The 24,805-nt window shown below is 47.5% G+C and overlaps 1 protein-coding gene across 6 annotated transcripts in view; it reads left to right on the top strand.

Annotated features, from left to right (window-relative positions):
- Window positions 1-11,588: 11,588 nt before the first annotated feature.
- The window catches only part of PPARGC1B (PPARG coactivator 1 beta), a 121,082-nt gene continuing 107,865 nt past the window's right edge, over window positions 11,589-24,805 (top strand). For 2 of the 6 annotated variants that reach the window (XM_044947469.2, XM_025292428.3), the window contains exon 1: window positions 11,738-11,921. In XM_044947469.2, coding sequence (XP_044803404.2) covers window positions 11,844-11,921 — 78 coding nt within the window. In that variant the 5' untranslated portion in view covers window positions 11,738-11,843. Of the gene's footprint in view, window positions 11,922-24,805 lie in introns of all 6 variants that reach the window. The other 4 variants (XR_003111343.3, XM_025292430.3, XM_025292431.3 and 1 more) reach the window with 4 other exon arrangements.

Below are 24,805 nucleotides of genomic sequence, written 5' to 3'. Positions count from 1 at the left end.
TTCATGTGTGTGGCAGGCACTGTTGGTTACCCTTTTGAGCAAGGCTTCAAACACAGGCCTGCCTGACTCCAGGCTCCCGACCCAGCCTCCCTAGCCCCAGCCCACCTTAGTGAATATTTTTGCCTGGCTAGCTTGTTCTCTTCCTTCTACTGATTTCTAAGGTGAACTCCCAGGAAGAGAGAATCCTGGTCAAAGGGCAGGCCTATTGCTGGGCTCTATGCTGAGACATGTAGGCATCTGCAGAGCCAAGTGATCTCATGAACTTCTCCTTAAGCATCTTGCTTAAGTCTCCTCCTATTCACAAAGGAGATCCAGGTTTCATTTTGTTCCTTCTATTTTCGCACCTCCTTTGACAGAGGAAATCTTGGCTCCTGGTATGGAGAACCTTTTCCGGGCTTCTGGGGATAATAAAGTCAGCAGAGTCGTGAGGATCAGCTGCTCCTGAGCTGTGCAGCTTAGTGTTCCCCATGGGGCAGAGGCATCTCTGGCAAAGGCACCTGATGTCCTTTTGGGGAGGAAATCATATTATATCTAGATATTATATATCTCTCCCATATTATATCTTGACCTTTTTCATGGGCTACAATTTTTTAAAACTCAATTATATTGAAACAGTTATCACATGATAAGAAATTTTGATATAGTAATATATATACATATAAATTTCTTTATTAACACATGAATAGCAAGATCTAATTGGTCTGATAGTTACCCTAAGTTTCAAAATAGTGATGAATGTAAATGACATTTTGTGATGAGATATGAAATATCTGTGATTTCTATTGGTGCCAAAGTTATAGGAACTTTTAATACTGCTGTGAAATGTTTGCTACATTCATAGTAGAAGGAAATGCTAAATTTCAGTTAGAAGTTAATAGAAAGAGACCTAATTATTTCCCATTCAAATTAATGGTCTCTTTTTAAGAACCTTGGTTTGGGGATAGCAGGGGTGTTGAATGAAACAGCTTGACTCCTAGACTCAGAGGTGGGCATGTAACCCAGTACTGACCAATCGGGGCAGGGGTTGGCCTAGTGACAGGCATTTGAGCCAAATTGATATAATCAGAGTGAATTCTAGTCTTTTGCTAGGCAACTGGCACAGCTCCTTTGCTGGACTTGCTAAGAGGATTGGGTTTAGGCCTGGAGCATACCACCTTGCCATCACCAGGACAGAACCTGTCCCAGAATGAAGCTTTCAGAGGAAAACAGAGCTGAGAAATGAACATCCACGCGTTCCCGGTGACATTCCTCCTTTAAATGTGTTAATTAATGGAAGCCAACATATTATCTGTTAAAGCCAGGTTAAGTAGGGTTTTTTTATTAATTGCAACCAAAGCAGCCACAACTAATACTCTATAGTCCCACAAAGCTTAGCAGAATGCCTGGCACAAAGTAGATGGGTCATGAAGGAATGATGGATGAGCTTAAAACAATGTAGTAACATGATTGATATTATTCACTAAACTCATACATGCAGGTCTGGCTTGATTGTGTATTAAAAGATGAAGTCTATACTCAAAGGAAGCATTCCACAGGCTTTTGTTGATTGAAAGAATAAAGGAATGCATCCATTGTCATTATTTTCTATCCCCAGCTTTGTATAGTCTTTAGTGATATAACTAGGACCATATAACCACCTGAAGAATGTAAGTCTAGAAACATGATGCGCAGCAGTTACAAATCAAGTCCATGGCACATTCACCCTGGGGAGAGCCATGCAGCAATTTGAAAGAATTAAAAGACACTTGTTCCTTGGAAGAAAAGCTATGACAGACCTAGATAGCGTATTAAAAAGCAGAGACATCACTTTGCTGGCAAAGATCCATATAGTCAAAATTATGGTGTTTCCAGTAGTCGTGTATGGATGTGACAGTTGGACCATAAAGAAGGCTGATCGCTGAAGAATCGATGTTTTCGAATTGTAGTGCTGGAGAAGATTCTTAAGAGGACAGCAGGGAGATCAAACCAGTCAATCCTAAAGGAAATCAACTCTGAATATTCATTGGAAGGACTGATGCTGAACCTGAAGCTCCAATACCTTGGCCACCTGATGCAAAGGGCCGACTCATTGGGAAAGACCCTGCTGCTGGGACAGATTGACGGCAGGAGGAGGAGGGCAACAGAGGATGAGATGGTTGGATGGCATCACCGACTCAATGGACATGAGTTTGAGCAAACTCTGGGAAATAGTGAACGACAGGGAAGTCTGGCATGAAGTGCTGCACTTCATGGGATTGCAAAGAATTGGACATGACTTAGTGACTGAACAACAGTTTGAAGAAATAGGTAGATCTGCATGTACTGATATGGAAAGACCTCTAAGACATATTAAGAAGGAAATTACAAAATAGTGATTGTAGTAGGATTCCATTTTGTTTAAAAGTCTCAATCAAAACTTTGAGGGTTTCTAGGTTTTATATGTATAAAAAGCAAAGAAAAAAATCTCTTTTTTTTTCCTTTTCTGTAAGGCAATTCATGAAACAGTAACAGTGGGCACCTATGGGGAAGGAGTGATATTGGGTGAAGGTGATCATAGAAGCTTGTCCTTTCTTTGTATTGTTTACATTTTTTTGGTTGTTGTTTAAAAATATTCATTTTACTTATTTATTTGGCTGCCCTGGGCCTTTAGTTGCAGCATGTGAACTCTTAGTTGCAGCATAAGGGATCTAGTTCCCTGACCAGGGATTGAACTTGGGCCCCCTGCACTGGGAGCATGGAGTCTTAGCTACTGGATCACCAGGGAAGTCTCTTGTTTGCGTTTTTTATACAAGGATAAAAATAATTGTATCACATGTAATTTAAAATAATTTGTAGTGGAGGACTTGCCTGGTGGTCTGTGGTTAAGACTCTGCATTTTCAATGCAGGGGATGTGGGTTTGATCCCTGGTTGGGGCACTGAGATCCTTACATGTCAGAGGGTGAGGCCAAAAAATAATTTTATTTTTATTTTTATTTTAATAATCTTTTGCTTCATGTTCTTTCTTTTTCTATTTATGCATATATATATATGTATAGATATACATATGAACATTCATAATTAACATTTTTCTATATATGATTTTTTGTGCTTATTTACATACATATCCATATAGTAGTTTATGTGTCTTTTTAAAACAATAAAAAAAAATACAGATGCTTCGTCCACCTTTTTTCCCCTCAATAACAATATGCTGTGAGTATCTTTCTTCTTAATAAATATGGATTTTTATAATGAATGCATTGTACTTGATTTTGTGGTTGTACCCCACTTATTTGAATATTGATTAATCATTGGTTGTCTCCTGCTAAGTCGCTTCAGTCGTGTCCAACTCTGTGTGACCCCATAGACGGCAGCCCACCAGGCTCCCCCATCCCTGGGATTCTCCAGGCAAGAACACTGGAGTGGGTTGCCATTTCCTTCTCCAATGCATGAAAGTGAAAAGTGAAAGTGAAGTCCCTCGTGTCTGACTCGTAGTGACCCCATGGACTGCAGCCTACCAGGCTCCTCCGTCCATGAGATTTTCCAGGCAAGGGTACTGGAATGGGGTGCCATTGCCTTCTCCACCAAAAAATAATTTTAAAAAATTACAATGAAAAATAATAACTCTGACAAAAGGTGGACTATTCCCTTTCAACCAATCTTTCATCTTTGGAGTTGTCTGCCAGTATTCTTCAGGGAAGCTGAAGAGCACAGGGCTGCGCCCACCATGCTGTACCCAGGATGCTCTGCTGCACCCATGATACCACACTGTGTCTATACCTTGCCCTGCCTGTGAGGCCATGTCCCTTTCCCTGGGACTCTGAAGTTCTGGCTGCTCCAGGAACCAAAGAGCTTCCACCCCACATAAAACGCTCCTAGGGTGGCCTACTGACCTGGATTCTCCGCTCAGGATCCTGACTCCAACCATCTCTGCTGCCAAACTACATGTGGCCCAAATGATTTCCCCTGCAAAGGGGAGCGGGAATCTGAGCATCTCACAGTCAGGGCCCTGGTCTCTGGGGGAGACACCCATCCAAGGCGCATTTGGGATGGCCCACCCAGTCCAAGCGCATTGTTGTGCAGAGGGGGAATGTGAGTCTCAGCATGGAGAAGAGGTTTGTCCAAACGTGAGTTCGGTTCCCAAGTGGGACTCCAAACTGACATCCAGTTCAAAGCTCATTTTCGGGAGGGTTCCTACCAGTTCCATCATAGCTACTCCTTTATGTTGAGATCTTAAGTCTCTGAAATGTCCCTGTTACAATGCAGATAGGCTACTTAAATAACATAGATGGCAAGTTACATTTTATTTATTATAAAAACAAAATTGAAACAAACACAAAATATGAAAAGAAATTATTTCCACCATCCTCATGTTTTGTTTGTTCACACTCCTTAGGTCACTCTAACATATACACTTTAAATGTACATTTATGCACACAACTACAATTACTTTATAAACATTTTTATAATCCTATTTCACTTAATGTTATACATATTTTCCTGTACATTTTCCATATAGCTTTCTACCTTCTGCAGAGTATCTTCATTGTTTTTGAATTATAAAATATTTCAAACATACAGAAAAGCACAAGGAACAATGCACTACACAGATTTAACAAACACTGATACTTTAAAAATATTTTTGAGATTAAAAACAAGATCACAGGTACAACTGGAGCTCTCTTACATACAATGAAATCCCACCAGGAGAAGCTACATAACTTGCAGGGTCTGGTGCAAAATGAAATGCAGGAACCCTTATTTAAAATCATCATGAATTTCAAGTCGGCAGCAGCAGAGTAATTAACCACGTGCAAGGCCAGTGTGACTTCAAGAGTGAGGTGGCTTACCCATAAAGCCAGCCCTGGGTCCCCCACCTCCTCTCACTTTCCTGAAATGAGCTGTGCCTTTGCTGTTCCATGTTTATGCTTTTACTTCATATATGTGTACTGGCCAATGCAATGGAATATTATTTTGCATATTTAAAAATATTACATGCATAGTATAACATTGTATGTATCCTTAGGCTGCCTGTTTATCTCACTCATTGCTTTTGTGTTTTATCTTTGTGGATTCATGCAGCTGTTATTAATTTTCACAATTGTCTAATATTCCATTGTGTGATCTCACCACACAGTTCATTTTTTCCTATAAGTTGTATTTTTTTTACCATAATTAATAATACTGCAATGAACACCCTTGAACACAGTTCTCTGTACACATGTGTGAGCTTTTGTCTACTGTCTGTAGCTAAGTGTGGAATTGAACTGCTCTGTCTTACCAGATGCTAAGGTTCTTTCCAATTTTTTGCTTGGTATCAGTGTGCTCCCCCTGTATGCCTCCTCTTGTCCCATAGTCATCTGAAAATACTCAGTTCAGTTCAGTTCAGTTCAGTTACTCAGTCGTATCCGACTCTTTGCGACCCCATGAATCGCAGCTTGCCAGGCCTCCCTGTCCATCACCAACTCCCGGAGTTCACCTAGACTCACGTCCATTGAGTCGGTGATGCCATCTAGCCATCTCATCCTCTGCCGTCCCCTTCTTCTCCTGCCCCCAATCCCTCCCAGGGTCTTTTCCAATGAGTCATCTCTTTGCATGAGGTGGCCAAAGTACTGGAGTTTCAGCTTTAGCATCAGTCCTTCCAAAAAAATCCCAGGGCTGATCTCCTTCAGAATGGAGTGGTTGGATCTCCTTGCAGTCCAAGGGACTCTCAAGAGTCTTCTCCAACACCACAGTTCAAAAGCATCAATTCTTCGATGCTCAGCCTTCTTCACAGTCCAACTCGCACATCCATACATGACCACAGGAAAAACCATAGCCTTGACTAGATGGACCTTTGTTGGCAAAGTAATGTCTCTGCTTTTGAATATGCTATCTAGGTTGGTCATAACTTTCCTTCCAAGGAGTAAGGGTCTTTTAATTTCATGGCTGCAGTCACCATCTGCAGTGATTTTGGAGCCCAAAAAAATAAAGTCTGACACTGTTTCCCCATCAATTTCCCATGAAGTGATGGGACCAGATGCCATGATCTTAGTTTTCTGAATGTTGAGCTTTAAGCCAACTTTGTCACTCTCCTCTTTCACTTTCATCAAGAGGCTTTTTAGTTCCTCTTCACTTTCTGCCATAAGGGTGGTGTCATCTGCATATCTGAGGTTATACTCAGGAGAACCCTTATGAGCTGCCTCTTCTCTAAGACTCATCATCCACTGAAGCCAGAGCCTGGATGTCCTGACTCTTCCCTGTAATCAGCCCATCATTTCTTATCTATGACCAAAGCCTAGTGATTCGAACTCTAAAATGTGGCCTCCACCCATTCACTCTTCCAGAGCCCTCCTACTACTTTCATTGTCTTGGCTCAGGATCCCACCTCTCCCATGGGCTGTTCTCCCAGTCCCACCCAGCTTTCAGCCCCCCAGCTTCCTCCATGAAAAAACTTATTACAGGGCTTTCCTGGTAGTCCAGTGGTTAAGAATTCGCCTGCCAATGCAGAGGACATGGGTTCGATCGGGATCCAGGAAGATTCCACGTGCCATGGGGCAACTAAGCCCATGCCCCACAACTATTGAACCTGTGCTCTAGAGCCCACAAACGGTAACTGCTGAGTCCCCATGCCACAACTACTGAAGCCCATGCCTAGAGCCTGTGCTCTACAACAAAAGAAGCCACTGCAACGAAAAGCCCGAGTACCACAACCAGAGAGTAGCCCCCGCTCGAACTGCAACTAGAGAAAGCCCAAGTGCAGTAACGAGACCTGGTGCATTCAGAAATAAATAATCTTTTTTTTAAAAAAAAGACTTATTACATCCTAGCATGTTGACTAGTCTCTCCCCTGCATATTGTAGAGATCACAGCTGTGAGTTACAAGAGAGCAAAGATTATATTATGGTTACTATTTGTGGGCCTGTAGCACAGTGCCTAGCATCTGGCAGGTTCTAAAAATATTTATTGAATCTATCTATCTATTTATCTATCTCAGTTCAGTTCAGTCGCTCAGTCATGTCCTACTCTTTGCGACCCCATGAACCGCAGCATGCCAGGCCTCCCCGTCCATCACCAACTCCTGGAGTTCACCTAAGCCCATGTCCATCGAGTCGGTGATGCCATCCAACCATCTCATCCTCTGTTGTCCACTTCTCTACATAAACATTATGCTGTAGCAGTTCCAGTTTTTGAATCAGATCCTTAGGATATGTTTCCAAAGGAGCATTATTGATGATTTAGGATAGTGAATGTGAAGTTCAAAGTCCTTTGTAAGTGAACTTGATCCACACAAAATTCTAGGTCAGGTAGGACAGATAGGTTGATCCTTAAAAAGATCCCAAAGTGATAAAGTATAAAGATATTCACAAACAATAGGTACTCAGGCATTCTTACCATCTGCTTGCCTTATTTGCTAGAGATACTAAATTTAGATGTTGCCCTTTAATTCAGGTAACTCTTTAAATGTTGCTGTATTATATTATATATGTAATACACATATATATGTATTTTATACATCTAATTATGTATTTTATATATATATATATATATATATATAAAATAACCTGGTAGAATTTACATCTCTGTAAAAAAACAGAATATTCGTATCACTGGACCTTTGTTTCTCCATCTATCAAATGGGTATAATGAGGGACCATTATACCTGTCACACCTGTCTAGGATCATTTTGCTCTGTGGACAGATGAAGAAAAAGCAGGTGTTTCTATTCCTACCCTGCTTCATTATTCCCATGCTTTGTGCACAGTCATTAACAAGGCAGAGGCGAGTGAATGAAAACCTGCACTTGCAAAACTGGGAAACAGTCATAGGTGACTTCACAGCTGTTTAGTGCCCCTCACCTGCTGATTTGGGAACCCTTTTCAGCATTTGTAGTATGTAAAAGAGACAGTGATCTGCTAAGTATCCCCTAAATGTACTGGTGAGTTTATAAGTTGGCCCTACAGGGAGAAGAGGGCAACATAAAGAAATGCTTTGCTTATGCTGGACTTACTTTTTTTTTATTCTGACTCCACTGTGTGGCATGTGGAACCTCCCCAAACCTACGCCCCCTGCAGTGGAAGCATAGAGTCATAACCACTGGACTACCAGGGAAGTCCTATGATAGAATTTCAAGCACTGAAAGCTCTAGTCCCCAGTTCTGAGACCCTCAACTGACACAGCTGGGTGGTTTCTTCCACAGGCTCAAGCATAAGAAGAAGTCTGTCCTGTGAAGACACCTGATGATGATGCATCCAACCTGAAGCCCCGGCTTCTAGTCCCGGCTCTGTCCCGAAGGGGTGTGTGGCTTCGGCCACGTTCTCTTACGTGTTCAGCGAAGCTGATGGGTAACATACATTCCACAATTCTCAAGTTCTACAATTCAATAGGAGACAGAGCCAGCTCTCTAAATTAACAATACAAACCGGGTGACTTCTTACTTCCTCTTGGCTTGAATCCCTGTCTCCTGGGACTGGAGAAATAGGTGGGAAATTGGTGTGTCAGACTCCCTGGCCTGGGTCAGAGAATTACCGAGTTGTGGGCAGCTGGCAGGAAACTTCAGTGATGATCAAGAGTCACGTCCCCTCTCCCCCATTCACTAGCAAAAATTTACTAAGCAATTGTTCTGAATAGAGTGTGGGCAGGGGTGGCAGCTGTTGTGTTCACTGATTTATCCATGGTTCACATCATCCCAGCTGGCACTTAGTGGGTGCTCATCAAATGTCTATTGACTGATGGGTAGTTTCCTGCAGCACAGTCATTTAGGGGAGCCTATTAAATGCAGATTCCTGGGCCCACTGTTGACCTATTGAATTTTAATCTCTGGTGACAGGGACCAGGTATCTGTCATGACTGGGGTCTGCGGTTTATACCGTGCACAGATTTGGCTTCAGATCTCAGCTGTGTCTCTGCTTGGTCTTAGACTAATCATTTCAACCCCTTTTAAGCATTTGTTTCCTCAGTCATAAAATGGATATCACACCGCCAAATACTCAGGGTTGTTGAAGTCAATCTGAGATGATAATAAGCTCAGTTGTCTGGCACATGTGCAGAAGAGAGAAACTGTTAAGTTTGGGCTGGTATCTATAAACGCCCATAATATCTGGGCTAGAGGGTTCAGTAGAGGTCGATTTAGCCCAACTCTTTTGTTTTCTACAGGTATGGAAACAGCCTCAGAGAGGGGACGGTAATTGCAGAAGATTATATAGCCCGTTAGGTTTCTTGAGGGCTTTTATGGATCAGAGAATGTGAAGAGGTTGAGAATCTATTGAGTGGCCTTTAATAAAGGAATCCTTGGGATAAGATGTTTTTGTAAAAGAAGTTAGATATCTCAGGTCAGGTGCCTTCTCATCTGAGTCTCTTGCCAACGAGTAGCCCATTCTGAGGATACAGGGATTAGTGAGAAAGGCCCTATAGCTGGGCAATTAAAGACAAAAGCTTTTGGGTGGCGCTGTTGAGGGCTTCCCTGGGAGGCCCTGTCTGGCACTGCAGCTCTGCCAGGCCAAGGCTGGAGATGGCTAGTCTTGGGGACCCTCCAAGAATGGCCTCTGGGCAATAAGGGGCATAACACCAATCAGAGGTGAGACTGGATCTGGGAGGGACGCTTCTTGGAAACAGCGTCCTGGGAGGCTCTGGCTCTGATGTCTACAAGCAGCAGCAAAAAAGCATGGGCTCAGGAGAGCACACGTCTTTAGTGCTGAAGGTGATGATCCTGGTGACAGTAGTCATGATGACTGTGAGAATCAGCACTTCCTCTTTGCAGGCTACAGAACCAAGCAATTAATTTTACATGCATTGTTCCATTCAGTCTTCTCAAGATCCCTACCTGGTGGAAACTGAGGCTTAGAGAGGTTAAGTAAACTAGCACAAAGCTAGTGAGCACCAGGATTCAAATTCAGACCTATTGGAGTTCAAGGTAGCCAGTAGCATATAAGCTCTGGAAGAGAGGAAAATAACGCTGGCCAGGGCTTCAGGGGATATATATTTCACCCCCATTTTTACAGATGAGGAAACAAAGGACCAGAGAGGTTAGCACTTCCCCCATGAAGTCAGGTACTGTACCAAACACTTTGCATATGTTAGCTCCTCGATCATCATAACACCCTTCTTAAGTAAGTAATTCTATGGTCCCCATTTGTGTAGATGAGAAAACCAAAGCCTGAGAATAAATGACTTGCAGGTGCTCAAAACCAGGCACTCTGACTAGAGGGCCCACGCTCTTAACTCCCTGCGTTGCCCAATACTGGAGTGAGATGTGATGGGCTGGACCAGAGCCTGGGACTGCTGACTCCCAGGCTAGCGCTCCAAAGCTCCATGTAGGCTTTCTCTTGGGATCCATTGTTCCTTAAAAGCGCCCTGAACTAAAGCCCAAAGAGTGAAATCACGCCCTCTGGTTCTGGGAACCTCAAACTGGAGAAGGAAGCTCCTGCTCTGGTGTTCAAGTCTGAGCAGGTGTACTGGGGACTCTCCCTGTACTCTCCTTTCCTCTTCCGGCTGGGAGGGAGCCAGATAGGGTGGGCAGGGTGGGGCAGGCCTTGCTAGCTTGGGATGGGAGGACAGCAGGCGGCAGGAGGGCCCAATAAAACAGGTTGAAATCTTCTCGCCTTTCTGCCTTTACCCAGGTGGTGCCCTCATCTCCTGGCTGGCAAACAGCAGGGCATGATGATGAAAGTTCAAGGCTGGCGTCAGGAGGCCTGGGGGCTCTGGATCTGGCCCTGGCACTCACTCCATGCATACCCTTGACCCTAGGCAGTTTTCTTATCTACGAAATGTGTGGTGATGGTAATGGGAGATCTAAATCCTCTGGGATTTTTAGTTAACACTTTACTAAGAACCTACTATGTGCCTGGCACTGGAGACAGTATGTGCAAAAGCAAACTCAGGCCCTGCTTTCATGGGTCTTTAAAGTCTAGTAGGAAGAGGTCTGAAGATCAAATCTTCACTGTAACTACGCTAAAATGGCAACCGTTACCAGTGTTTTAAAGGTCTGCAGAGCTAAGGCAGCCGGGAATGATGGAAGTGGCAGGAGAGGGAGTTGACAGTCCGAGGAGCAGCAGGGAAGGATACAATGAAGATGTGGTTTACTCGGTCAATGTCCGCAGACAGGGAACAGTATTCCGTAGTCGGATGGCTTACCCAAGAAACTGGGAGGCCAGTGGGCCAGCAGGAAGCTGGCTACTTCAAGGCACTGTGGACATGGTCAGAGAAGGAGTTGAAGTTTTCGGGGGCGAAGTACACAGTGAAGGAAGCCAGAGAGAGAGATAGTTAAGAATATGGGTCAACGCATCTTCCAAAGAAAAGATTTTTTTTAAAAAGCCCCCCCCTCCGAGGAGCCTTCCTTGATTTCTCCACCTTTGACCTATGGTATCCCTCCCTCTCTGGCTGCAGCCCAGCGAGACACTCAAGCCTTTAGGGCAGTCAGACCTGGGCTTTGTTTTCCTGTATTAAACTACATCGTGGCATCAAACGAGGTCCTTTGCTTTCTGAGGCCTCAGTTTCCCCAGCTGTGCCGAAGCAGGTTGTCTCGTAAGGACCCGCCCAGCGCTAACGCAACGTGATTCGGTCGGCAGGAGCAGTGGGCTGCCTGCATTGCTGCGCAGGCATCGGGCTGCTGGCTGACTACCGTCACCCGGCTGCGGGCGCTCTCTTCCCGGGCCGGGGGCCGCGGGCGAGGATCCCGGCGCCACACATTGCGCAGGGAAGTGGGGGTGCGACCCCCGGCTTGCGCGGGCGCCCTGCGGCCCCGCCCCCGCGGCCAGCGGCCCTGCGGCAGCGGGGGCCTGAGCTCCGCCCTCCCTTCTCCCGCCGGCCGCCCTCCCTCCTCCCGCCTCCCTCGCTCGCTCGCTCCCTCCCTCCCCCCGGCCGGCTCGGCGCTGACTCCGCCGCACGCTGCAGCCGCGGCTGGAAGATGGCGGGGAACGACTGCGGCTCGCTGCTGGACGAGGAGCTCTCCTCCTTCTTCCTCAACTATCTCGCGGACACGCAGGTAAGATCAGCAGGGGCCACGGCCGGGTAGCCAGGGCCGCTGAGCTGCGGGGGCTGCCTCCGCAGCCGCGGAGGCCGGGAGGCAGCGGTGGGCGCATTGAGGGGATCGGGGGTTCCAGACTGCAGAGGCCCCCTTCCATGCACCCTGCGATGCACTTCTTTCTGGGGACAGGGAGCTGGAGGTCCCCCCACCACGCATGCCGGACCGTTGAGGTCGCTACGGCCGCCGGGGAGGGTCTAGCCTTGGTTGCTTGGAGTCCGGCCCACCCCTACCCCCCTGCCAGCTGAGCTGGGGGATTCGGTGCTTCCTTGAAGAGGTTGAGCCGCGTCAGGTGTGGGGGACCCTCATGCTGAGTCTGGGTGCAGAAGGCGCGCCCTTAGGCTCCCGGCACTTGCTGCCGTACTTTCACGTGGACTTGTGGCCCCGGCGCAGGCGCCTGTCCCGGTCCCCGGAGTCCCCTGATCCTCCGGTCTCGGGTACCAGGTCTGCTACAGCTAGCCCCCTCGAGGCTCTCCAAAAGCTCCCGCAGCGCGGAGTTTTCTGCCAATTGCCCGCTGAAGGCATAGGGGTCTGCAGGGCACGTGGACATGCGGGCGGGGATAGCACCTTCCTGGTTTCGCTACCCGGTGGAGTCCCCGGGGGCGAAAGCCCGGCAGGATGGGGCCGGAGGACTGTCTGGGGGCGTCTGGGTCCCCCTGCAGCGCGCGGCCCCTGGTGCGCACTCGGCGATGCTGGGGGAAGGGAAGGCGAGGCGGCGAACCGGGCTCAGGCTGCGCCTGGGAGACCCACTGGCGACACGCGCGTGACAGGGGAGGGTGCTCCGTTGGGCCGGGAGGGGCGAGGAAGCTGGTTACTTGGAAACGGGGGCGGCGGGGGGGGGGGGCGGTTGCTGCTGGGATAAACTGCCCGGAAAATGCCCGCACAGGGAGTGCGCGCCCCCTACCCGTTCCCCAGTTTTCCCCACCCCATGCCTGTTGCAAGCATAAAGTTTGGCCCCATAGTTAGGGTTTTTTTCTACGGCCACCCCGGCACGGGTAGCGGGGAGGCTGGGGGTGCAGCCGAGCCGCGAATGAGACCCCGGATGCGGGTGCACGCCGGAGGCAGAGGGGCTGCTGGGCTCTACCGGGCGCGGCTTGCTAGGGCTGGTTTGGTACCTGGAGTCTGAGCGCCGGTGCCGGCTTGTTTTGCATAACACTGGAAGGGAGGGGGAGGGGGGCGGGATGTGGGAGGGGAGAGAGGGAAACTTTGCTTCTTGTTATATCTGCCTGTCTTTGGGCGGCAGCAGCTGTCATGGGACCGGGTGGGCGGGGAGAGGCTTGCTAGCTGACTCCTTGCCTTGAGATGCGACTTGGAGGGGACGCAGCAGCCAAGACGTTCAGCTCTGGGGGACTCTGGGTGGCGAGTCCCGCTGGCTGCTGGAACCGCGCGATGTGGCGGGGTGTCGCCGAGAGGAAGCCCGCCACACGCAGAAGAAGGCCGGTCCCTGATCGCTGCGGACGTCCATGCGTCAGGGAGCCGCGGGGCCTCGTGGTCGGTGGCGGGATCGCTTGGGTGGGTTCCGGGCACGGGCCTCAGGGGCTAGTGGCGTATGATCGTGCTTCTCCAGGCCCGGGGAAAAGTGATGAATGGTCTGCGCGCGGTAGTGTGTGTTTGTGTGCACACGCCGCGCGCATCGGGCGCGTACCTTTACCTCTGACGAAACTGCAGTGGAGCTCCAGTGGCAGTCACCGGGTGCCGGCACTCGCCCCGGGCCCCTGTCTGCTCCGAAGGCCGATCCCAGCCTCGGCACCACCACCGCGCCCACAGCCCCCTAGCCCCCAGCCCTCTAGCCGACAGCATGGGACCGGGGGGACTGGATACAGGGTGGGCAGAGTTGCTGCTAGACAAGTTCTACCCTCGGCCCTCTCGCTTGTCCGGGGGTATCTCCAAACCCCTCTACTAAGACGCGGATATAGGAGGCCTGAAATAGCCAGACTCGTCCAGAGACCCACAGGAAGAACTCGTCCACTTTGGACCCGACCCTAGGTTTCAACACCATCTTCTGTGTTCTTCGGCTCACATTTGCCCTTTTAGCCGTCCAGAGTGCCTACCTAGCAGACAAATTTCACCAAAGGAAACTAGAAATTTGGGTAATCGTGTATCAGCAGAAGCAGTGCAGTGGAAGTTAATCTGGGACGTTTTGCTTTTTTTATGTAACCACGTGATGGGCTGAGGCCCTTCGGGTGATCTCTGCCGTCCCAACTTGGGAAGTGTAATTGATAGGGGGAGCTTGGCAGCCGCCCCTAGAAGGCTCCGAGAACCAGCCGGAAGAGGACCTGGGCGGGTCTTCGCCGGCCTCCTCATTTTACAGTTGGGGATCGAGGCTGTGAGGGCTGGACGGCTGGTACAGGACCACGCAGCCAGTGGGTGACAGAGCCACCCAGGGCTCCTGACTCCAGGTCCTGTGTGTTACCTCGAAATAGCACTGGACTTGGAGTCAGAAGGCCTGAGTGGAGTCTCCTTCCCCACTCTCTGGCTGGGTGACCCCGGAGCAAGCCATTTTAACCCTCGAGCCTCCTTTCTCCCATCTGTCAAATGGGGCTGGTGATGCCGGCAAGAGAAGCCCAAGGCCCGGTGGTTGGGGGTGAGCACTCTTTGCATGTGAAATGTCTGGTCCTTCCTGTAACTTCCTCTCCTCCCCCTGGACCCTCCCTGGCCCTCCCCTTCACCGTCTCCCCCTTTGGAAGGCGTGGGGAGAGTGAGTAGAAAGGTAATTTATCAGCTTTATCCCAAAGACTTGTCTTTGGCAGCTAATCCTGGGTTAGATAGAGGGAGGATTTCTGTTGTGGAGACTTAACTTATACCCATTCAGGTCAAAGTTCAGAAATTCAACAGATTAAGGGTTGTGAAAGTTTCTTGGAAAGGTTTGGGGCATGTGTCGCAAAGGACTTTGTGTTGGCTTCTCCTTGTTCCGGGCCCCTGCCTGTAGTGCCCTCACCCACCATCCCTGTGTGGCCCTCTCCTCTAGCAGGCCTCTTTAGCCCAGCTTGCCCTGCTTTCCCTAGCCTCTGGTTGTCTTAGTCTGTGTTATACAACCAAGCATTTTGTGTGTGAATCCTGTGGCCCAGTAAGATTCTGGAACTAGAGTTGTGCCTTTCATGTCTTTGTGCCCCTGTGTCACCTGTCACCGTGCTGAGCTCCTTTGCTTAGCTCTTGGCTAGGCACAGAAATGACAGACAAGGGACGCTCTCAGGCTGGTTGGGGGGACAGCTGGGCCCAGTATGGGGAGAGAGGAATGCAGAGGGCTGCAGCTGTGGGCAGTGACTTAGGCTCCAGAGACCACATAGTAAGCCTACACTAAATATGGGTTGTTTGAAGACACTTGGGACATCAATCATAGATGTGCAAACTGTCAGAGATGGCAGGATCTTTATAAATCATCAAGTCCAACCCCTTATCATTTAAAAATATTTAATAATAGAATTGTTAGGAAACACTGGCAAGCATAAAGAAAAAAAATGAAAATATGTAATCTTACCCAAACATAACCACCATTAATTTTTATATGTGTTTTCTGACTTTTTCTTTTCTATTGATTCCTATGGATTTTATCTTTTGTACAAAAATGGAATCATTCTTTGTATAGTAATTGTAACTTGGAATCACACTGTTCCAACATGCTTTTTTTTGTCCTCCAAACAATATACTTTCCACATCAGCAAGTATTCTACCTAGTATCTTAATATCTTAATGGTTATGTAATATTGAGGGTTGAACCAAAAGGTATTTAATCAATCCTTTATTGTTAGTCATGTAAGTAGTTGTATATATATATATTTTTTTGTTCTTGTAAGCCATGCTGAAATGAATATCTCTGCGTATGTCTTCTTTTCTTCATTTAAATTCCTAGAAATGAATTACTCTGTCAAAGGAACTATGCAGGCGTTTGGTAAACACATTTCTGGATTGCCTTCTAGAAAGATTGTGCTAATTTGCACACTAGCATTGTGTGGGAATACCCAGTTGCCCATTACCCAGAAAACTCTTGGCATTTTAATTGTTTTTCATTTTTACCAGTCTATTCATCAATAAATTTTGTCACCTTATTGGTTTAATGTGCATTTCTTTTTTTTTTTAATTTTATTTTATTTTTAAACTTTACATAATTGTATTAGTTTTGCCAAATATCAAAATGAATCCGCCACAGGTATACATGTGTTCCCCATCCTGAACCCTCTTCCCTCCTCCCTCCCCATACCATCCCTCTGGGTCGTCCCTGTGCACCAGCCCCAAGCATCCAGTATCGTGCATCGAACCTGGACTGGTAACTCGTTTCATACATGATATTTTACATGTTTCAATGCCATTCTCCCAAATCTTCCCACCCTCTCCCTCTCCCACAGAGTCCATAAGACTGTTCTATACATCAGTGTCTCTTTGGTTTAATGTGCATTTCTTTGATGACTTGTGCTGCTGAACCTTTTCCCCAAATGATTATGGGCCATTTATGGTCTGTTCTGTGAAATGTCGTGTTAGTAAAATTGGCCCATTTTTCAGTTGGTATGCTGTTTCCTTGTTGTTCTAAAACTGGATCTGAACACCCGAAGGAGCACCTGCCACATGGAGAACTGGAAAAAATGGCTTGACTAGTGTTGACTTGCTTGGTCTGGGATGCTGCTGCCTCCACAGCCCCTGAAACCAGGGGTAACTTCTTTTCCAAGTCAAAGTTCTGGCCATCTATGGGGCAGGTTGAAGTGCAACCTTTGCTGGGTGCCTTTACCCACTCTTCATCTGTGTGAGACCCAGGAGACTTAACTCTTTCACCTGAGCGCAGAAGGGGACACATTTGCTGGCTCTGTTTACCAGAGACCCAGGGTTCACTTTCACTGGGGCTTCCCAGCTGGTGCTAATGATCAGGATGCTTGTGGAACCCAGGAAAGGCAGTGGCCCAGCAACTGGGCCCTGGGGTTTATGTTTCCCCTTCACCCTAGGGCTTTCCTCTCCCCAGCTGCTGCAGGCTAGCCAGAAGCTTCAGCATTGCCAGCATGTGAGTCACCCTCTTCCTTCTCTCTCTAGAACAAAAGAAGGAATACTGGTTTGAGTCAGAAGAAGCCTTGCAAATGGGGGCTTATGCTGGGAAGCGAGTTCCTAACATAAGCATTGCAGTATTAATAGCTATCTCCTCCTGCATTATCATCATCATCAATGCCAGTTATTGAGCATCCTCTATGTGCTGTGTGCTCTGCTGAGCCTTCTGTTTGCATTATTACATTTTGTTCTCATAAAGATTCTACAAAGTATAGATGTCATTATTCCCATTTTACAGCTGAGGCATTTTCAGAAAACTCATTGACTTGCTGAAGATGATCTACCTGCATTACCTTGGAATAAGTGGAAATGCCAGGATCAGTGGGCAAGGTCCCCAGACCTCTTGATTCCAAGTTCCATGAAGACAGGGACTACTCTTTTTCTATTAATTGTCTTCTAGCACCTTGAGCAAATGAAGGCAAATTGTCAAGAGAGAAGGCAGAACTACTTCTCTAGGCTTCTGTTCCTCAATCTATGAAATGGGGATACTAGGCCCTAACTCTCAGGATTGGAAATTAAATAATAGAATGTACATAAAATGAGCATCTGTTGTGCACAAAACTTTGAATCCTTCTGTCTCTGAAACACTTTAGAAGGGCAAGATCAAGGATAGAAGGATAGAATTAACTCCTGCCCATACAAACTTTTCTCTGTAAGAAAGGGAAGCACAATTCTTGTGATAAGGATGGAGGGAACCCAAATAAAGTCATTTAGAAGAGAATGAGCAGGGTTGTTTACTGTCTCTCCCTCTCCAACATAGTTGAATGCCTCAATTACATCCTGTGGACACTCAGCTGATGAGGAATCAATTGAACTGGATTGACCTTCCTGTTACTCTCCCTGATTTCCAGTCTGGGTCCTTGTCCATTCACAACTGGGTTCCTGTATTTACTATCACACCAGACTTTGTCCTCTCCTGATTGTCCTCAGCCCCGATGGCAGATCAGTCCTCCTAGAGCATGTGTCTGATGCCACCCCGTTGCTCACACATCATGCATGGCTCCTTGTTGTGCTTAGTTGCTCAGTGTCTGCGACTCTTTGAGACCCCGTGGACTGTAGCCCACCAGGCTCTTCTGTCCGTGGGGATTCTTCAGGCAAGAATACTGGAGTGGGTTGCCATGCCCTCCTCCAAGGGATCTTCCCAACTCAGGGACTGAACCCAGGTCTCCTGCATTGCAGGTGAATTCTTCACTGTCTGAGCCACCAAGTACTCTTAAATGCAAACCTGAAGTTTAACTTCATGTGCTAAGGCCTTCAGGTACTCGAGGTTGAAGAGTTAGGCCCCTGACTTTATCCCAAGCTGTCTGCTTTCTCTTTGGGATCCTGGCCTGCCCCAGGCTATGTCATGAATCTTCCAGGAGGTATTGGCTCATGCAGCTATGTTCTGTCTCCTGTTGGAATTTCTTCTATTTGCGTTATTCATCCTGCATAAGACTCAGCTCCCATGCTATCATTTTGGTGACATCTCACATCCAGGTACCACTGCTCCATCCCATGTGTAACAGAGAGCATTCTGAAGTCAGCCTGCTTGGTTTGAGTCCTGGTTCTGTGATTTACCAGCAGTGAGACCTTTGGTATGTCACGTGACTTCTCCAAATTTCCATTTCCTCAGGTGTAGAGATAACGATAAATAGTACTTCCATGATAAAGCTGTTTCACTATGGAGTCAATGAAAATCAAAGGACATATGGATTTAAAGCACCTCACAGAATGCATGGCATAGAAGTACCCAACGATAGATGCATCTCTTGTAACATATGTCTCCTTAAGTGTTTAGGAAATCACTCCAGATTGTTAAGCTCCATGAGGGCAAGGATTTTTGTTCACTTTGTTAAACACTTTTTTCCCACAATGAATAGACAAATGCCTGGAACACAGTAGCCATTCAGAATCCTCACTGGGTGAGTAAATGAGCTAGACTATGAGCCTCTTCAGAGCACGTGTTCATCAGACGAGGCAGATTAAAAAATCTTTTGGAATGACCTGAAAGTTCCTCTCCAGACATTCATCCCCAGCATTTTAATATATTCATAGCCTACCTGTGTTTCAAGCCCCTGCTCACACGTGACCACTCTGGAAAGCCTGTGAAGCACACTGTTCTGCTGACATGGAGGGTGCCACTTACTCTCTGCTAGTGCTTTGTTTTATTTTCCGTGCAGCACAGGATCTCAGTTCCCTGACCAGGGATCAAACTCATGTCCCCTGCAATGGAAGTGTGGAGTCTGAACCACTGGACCGCCTGAGAAAGCTGTGCCTGTGTGCTTTTATCCCTATAACTAGAATGACAGCTCAGGAAGGGCAAGAAAAAATATTTTTATCCTAGTCTGGCTTTGTGTTTACCCGTTAGGTAGGCAAATTTTTGAGCAGAACAATGTTTTATATGACTAGGTGTCAGGTTCTCTGCAAAGAACTTCGTATTTTAAACATTTTATCATGGAAAAATAGCGAACGTACAAGGCCAGTGGCAGGAAGGGAATCGAGAATATCCATGCCACTGTCACCTGGCTTTGGCCATTTTTGACAAGCGGCCACTGTTGTTCATCCACTCACAGACCACATGTCATCTGTGGCTGTTCAGTGTGTATCTGTGAAGAGACTTGAATACTGTTGCAACGGTTTCTTGCAGTGTGAGATTGCTTCTGTTTTCCCCATTTTGTAAGTGATGAACTTGAAGCACGGAGAGGTTAAAGCAGTCATGCAGGGTCTGGGAGCTAGTGAGTGTCTAACCTGGGATTTGAACATGGGTTCTTGAGCAGCTCCTGGTGGCGCAGATGGTAAAGCATCTGCCTACAATGCGGGAGACCTGGGTTCGATGCCTGGGTTGTGAAGATCCCCTGGAGAAGGAAATGACAATCCATTCTAGTACTATTGCCTGGAAAATCCCATGGACAGAGGAGCCTGCTAGGCTACAGTCCATGGGGTCACAGAAGAGTCGGATATGACTAAGTGACTTCACTTTCTTGAGCAGCTCACTCTCCTTGGCTTGGGAGGGCCCTTGCTGCTAAGTTGCTTCAGTCGTGTCCGACTCTGTGCGACCCCATAGAGGGCAGCCCACCAGGCTCCCCCATCCCTGGGATTCTCCAGGCAAGAACACTGGAGTGGGTTGCCATTTCCTTCTCCAATGCATGAAAGTGAAAAGTGAAAGTCAAGTAGCTCAGTCGTGTTGACTCTTCACGACCCCATGGACTGCAGCCTACCAGGCTCCTCTGTCTATGGGATTTTCCAGGCAAGAGTACTGGAGTGGGGTGCCATTGCCTTCTCCAGGAGGGACCTTGGAGCACATCAGATCAACCCCTACCATTCCCAGAAGAAGGGAGGGACCCTGGGCAGAGAAGGAGAAGCCACCTTGTTGGACGAGGCCTAGGTCTCCTACTCCCTGACTAGTTCTTTTGCGGTATCAGAACTTGAGGGGAGGGTGGGTCTTGGCTCTAGGGGAGGGACAGGGTGATGGTCCGAGGAGAGCCTCTGCTGCCCGAGGTGGCCAGGCTTTGTGGTGGCTGTAGAGTCCTGGGGTGCAGATCACCACCTCCTGGAACAGGCTGCACGTTCTTCCAGCTCTCACTGTGCCTAAACCCCGGTGGGTTCACCCATTCCTCTTGCAGTTGACCTTTGTTTTTCAGTCGCTCAGTCATGTCTGACTCTTTGCAACCCCCATTGACAACAGCACACCAGGCTTCCCTGTCTGTCACCAACTCCCAGAGCTTGCTCAAATCATGTCCATTGAGTCAGTAATGCCATCCAATTGTCTCATCCTCTGTCATCCCCTTCTTCTCCTGTGTTCAATCTTTCCCAGCATCAGGGTCTTTTCCAATGAGTCGGCTCTTCACATCAGGTGGCCAAAATATTGGAGCTCCAGCATCAGTCCTTCCAATGAATATTAAGGATTGATTTCCTTTAGGGTTGACTGGTTTGATCTCCTTGTAGTCCAAGGGATTCTCAAGAGCCTCCTCCAACACCGCAGTTCAAAAGCATCAATTCTTCAGCACTCAGCCCTCTTTATGGTCCAACTCTCACATCCATATGTGACAACTGGAAACACCATAGCTTTGGCTATACAGATCTTTGTTGGCAGAGTAATGTTTCTGCTTTTTAACATGCATTTGACCTTGGGTTTTCTCATTAGGCGCTCAGGACCGTCCCTTGAGGGAGACAGGGTTGGGAGACAGAGCTGAGAGGAGGAAGCTGGCCTGAAGGCACATAGCTAGCTAGGCTCTGGTGGCAGCAAGGCTCCAGGGCTCCTGCCCTGCCCTTCCTTTAAGGCAGAGGCTGAGCTGCCACCCGGGCCCCAGGTCTAGAGTAGGAGGCCAGAGAGACTTTTACAAGTCAAGGGCAAAGTCTTTGATTAATTATCCCCAAAGGCCTGTAATTACTGCTCTGTCTTTTAGGGAAGAAAACAAAGGTTTGCTCTAATTATTTGTTTCAGTGGCTGAGAGGGCTTTGAATCCTAGGATTGTACCCTGCTTGGGGTGAGCCCTGTGGCCTTTGGCACAAGAGTTTGTGTGTGTGCGTGTGTGTGTGTGCCTTAGCACTTTTATCTAGGAAATAGGACTGATAGTAGCACATACTTAAGGGGTTTTCTGGGGAAGGGAATGGCAACCCACTCCAGTATTCTTGCCTGAAGAATTCCCTGGACAGAGGAGCCTGACGGGCTGCAGTCCATGGGGTTGCATGCACGACCGAGTGACTAACACTTTCACTTGGGCTTCACTGGTGGCTCAGATGGTAAAGAATCTGCCTGCAACGCAGAAGACCTAGGTTTGGTCGCTGTGTTGGGAAGATCGCCTAAAGAAGGAAATGGCTACCCACTCCAGTATTCTTTGCTTGGAGAATCCCATGGACAAAAGCCTGACGGGCTAGTCCATGGGGTTACAAAGAGACGGACGGTACTGAGCAACTAACACTTTTACTTTTTCAAGGGGTTTTACAAAAGGCTGTTTGAGATGATGTCTGTAAAGTGTTTAGAAATGCTCAGTATATAGGAGCCATTGTTAAAAAACAGACAAATATAATTCAGACGTTGCTATTTATCTTCCCACTGAACTCTTGGTCCTTGATCCTGTCTTAGCCCTGAGGTTCCTAGTATTATGATTTGCTTCACCCTATCTTTCTGGGGGGACTGGAGAGGAATCCCCTCCAGCCTTAGCCAAGTATTCCCATGCTGACTTTTCGAAAAGCAAATCCAGTTAGATGCTACTTAAAGAGAGGAGAAGAAATATCCGTGATTAAGAGCTCTGGGCTATGGAGTTTAATTGCCAAGGGTTTAAATTTGTATTCTGCCATTTACTAGCTGTGTGACCTTCACCAAGTGTCTTAACCTCTCTGACCCCAGTTACCTCATGCAAAATTGGTGATAATTATAGTATGTTCTTAAGATAACTGCAGGAGAGAAATGTGCCTGCCACATTGCCTGACATATAGTAAGCACCCACCTGACATATAGTAAGCCCCTGTGAAGACGACAGTGGTAATTATGTAAATACACCAAGGTAAACTTGAGCTTTCAGGGAGTTGGGAGTGCCTTAGAGACCATCTTGCTCAATGCCCTTACCTTGAGGTGAAGAAGCAGACAGGGAGCAGACTAGGGAATGCCTTCATATCGCCCAGCCTGGCTGCTGTCTGCTTGGCCAGAGCTGGCTCTGCATAGCAGGGACTCAACTGTCTGGGACCCACTGTCTGGGAACTCAGCCGGGCGAGCCCTGCTTGGCTGAGATGGATGCTCCCCGGCAGCTCTGCTGCTGTGTTTTTTCCTTGTGCTTGCCTGGCAGAACAGAGTCATTTAGCAGAGGGAGAGTGAGGAGACGTTAGAAACCAGGCCCTGAGCAGTTGCAGCAGCCGGCCCACGAGTGGCTCCCTGATGTTGCCATGGCAAACAGCCTTGGCAACGTGGCTGCTTGAACCTTATTTCTGGTCTCAGGCTCTTCTCAGAGAAGTGTGGTACCCAGGACATTGGGGAGGGCCCTGCCCTGCTTCTTTGGCACTGAGGATGACCCAGCTTCCATGCTGCTAGTGACCCCAGACCCCGACACCCCCTGCTCAAAACATCTGCAGGCTCATCCTCAGTGACCTGCAGAAGCAAGCTCCTTAGTACAGCATCCAAGACCTCAAATGCTTACCCATTTATCCATCTATCTGTCCATCTATTATTCCAGTACTGTTGACCATGTAGCACTGTACCCATTGCCACAAGAGCAGAACAATATATTATTTTTAACATGAATCCTGGTGTTCCTAGACTGCCCTCCTCTTCAACCATATCCTTCAACAGTGATGATGATAAGAACAGTTAAAAACTGCTAACCCTTTCAAGAAGAGCATTTAATTTCAGAGGAACCCTATGAAGTGGGGTTTACCCAACTTTGCAATTGGGTAAACTGAGGCTGACTTCCAGTTTATGGTACTAATATTGTTGTGCAGTTCCTTGCCTATACCTGGCAACCCCTAGGACCCCTACCATGAGGTATCTGTTGCCCCTCCCCAACTCCAGCAGCATCCTTCAAGGCCTCAAGGGCTGCCTCCCCTAAATCCCCCTCTGAGAATTGCTCCCCCTTTGCTCTGTGATCCTATAGTCTATGACAGAATTTACATCTCCTATCTTCATTTTGTATTCTGTCACCCTGATTAGTTTATATCTGTCCTTTAGCCACTCCAAAACAAAGCAAATGGGGAAACTGGCTATGAGGGTTTTGAATGTCCTGGTGAGGCATCAGCAAAGGTTTTTGTTAGTATTGTTGTTAATAACAGTAAGCATAGAAAGTAGCTAACATTTCATGACCACTTAATATGTGCCGGTACTAAGATAGGAACTTCAGGTACATTGTCAGGTAAAGGATTCTCAGCTACTTGGAGAGGTCGGTGCTATGACAAACCAGAAAACTAAAGCTACCAGATGTTCAGTGACTTGCCCTCTGTCACCCAGACAGACAATGGAAAGGCTGGGATTTGAGCCTAGGTCTGCCTGGCTTCAGAGCACATGGTCTTATCCACTGCAGTGTGACCAATCTGGCTGAGCATATAACAAGGACTGGAATGGGGTGATGGACAGCGGGATGGAGGCGTCTAAACTTGGCCTCAGCTTGGGGGTGCTCACTGGAAGTGAGTGGATGTGGAAGAGAAGAGACAGAGTGCAGGGGGCTCAAAGTGGCGTCCCTATAGCAGAGATGGGGGTGCTGTGGGGCACAGAGGAGAATTTGCTTTGGGGGAAGATTTGTATGGGGAGGAGACCTGTATTTATTTTGGACCTTCCCTGGAGCCTTGTTAAATGCAGAACTCTGGTCCCAGCCTGTGATAACTTTTATGTGTTTATTCTTTATGTTCTCTCTTCTCTGACCAGTCAGGACCAGAGCTTTCTAAGGAAAGGGATCTTGTCAAGATGGTTCAATATCAGATCTCCCAATGCCTTGACAGTGGCTGGTATACTGTAGGCCCCCAATAAATATCTGTTGAATTATTAAATGAATGAACAAATGCCGTTTGATCTTTCAGGAAAGTCACCAGCCATTTGCCTGGCCGCAGAAGCCTCTTCTCTGTGTGTGGAGCTAGGATGTGTGGGTGAGCGGGGAGTTTAGGAGGATTGTGCTAGTCCGCACAAGGAACCCACTGCCCTTGTCTCCAAGATAAGCCTTGCACACAAAGGAATCAGAGGACAAACATCTTTTGGAGCCTCCAGAACCCCCTATCAGAACACACCTCTAGTGGGCAGGTCTTTGTGGAATGTTAAAACACTCAGTCTGTTGCTCTGGCCCGACTGGGGAGGGGCTCAGAGCTTCCAGAATCTACAGGGAGGGATTTGGTCAAATGTCGCCACGTCTTCCAGGGAG

The sequence above is a fragment of the Bubalus bubalis genome, chromosome 9 (genome assembly GCF_019923935.1).
Source record: "Bubalus bubalis isolate 160015118507 breed Murrah chromosome 9, NDDB_SH_1, whole genome shotgun sequence".
Classification (NCBI taxonomy): domain Eukaryota; kingdom Metazoa; phylum Chordata; class Mammalia; order Artiodactyla; family Bovidae; genus Bubalus; species Bubalus bubalis.
The sequence above is the reverse complement of the archived record's forward strand: the minus strand, read 5'-3'. Positions and strand labels throughout refer to the sequence as shown.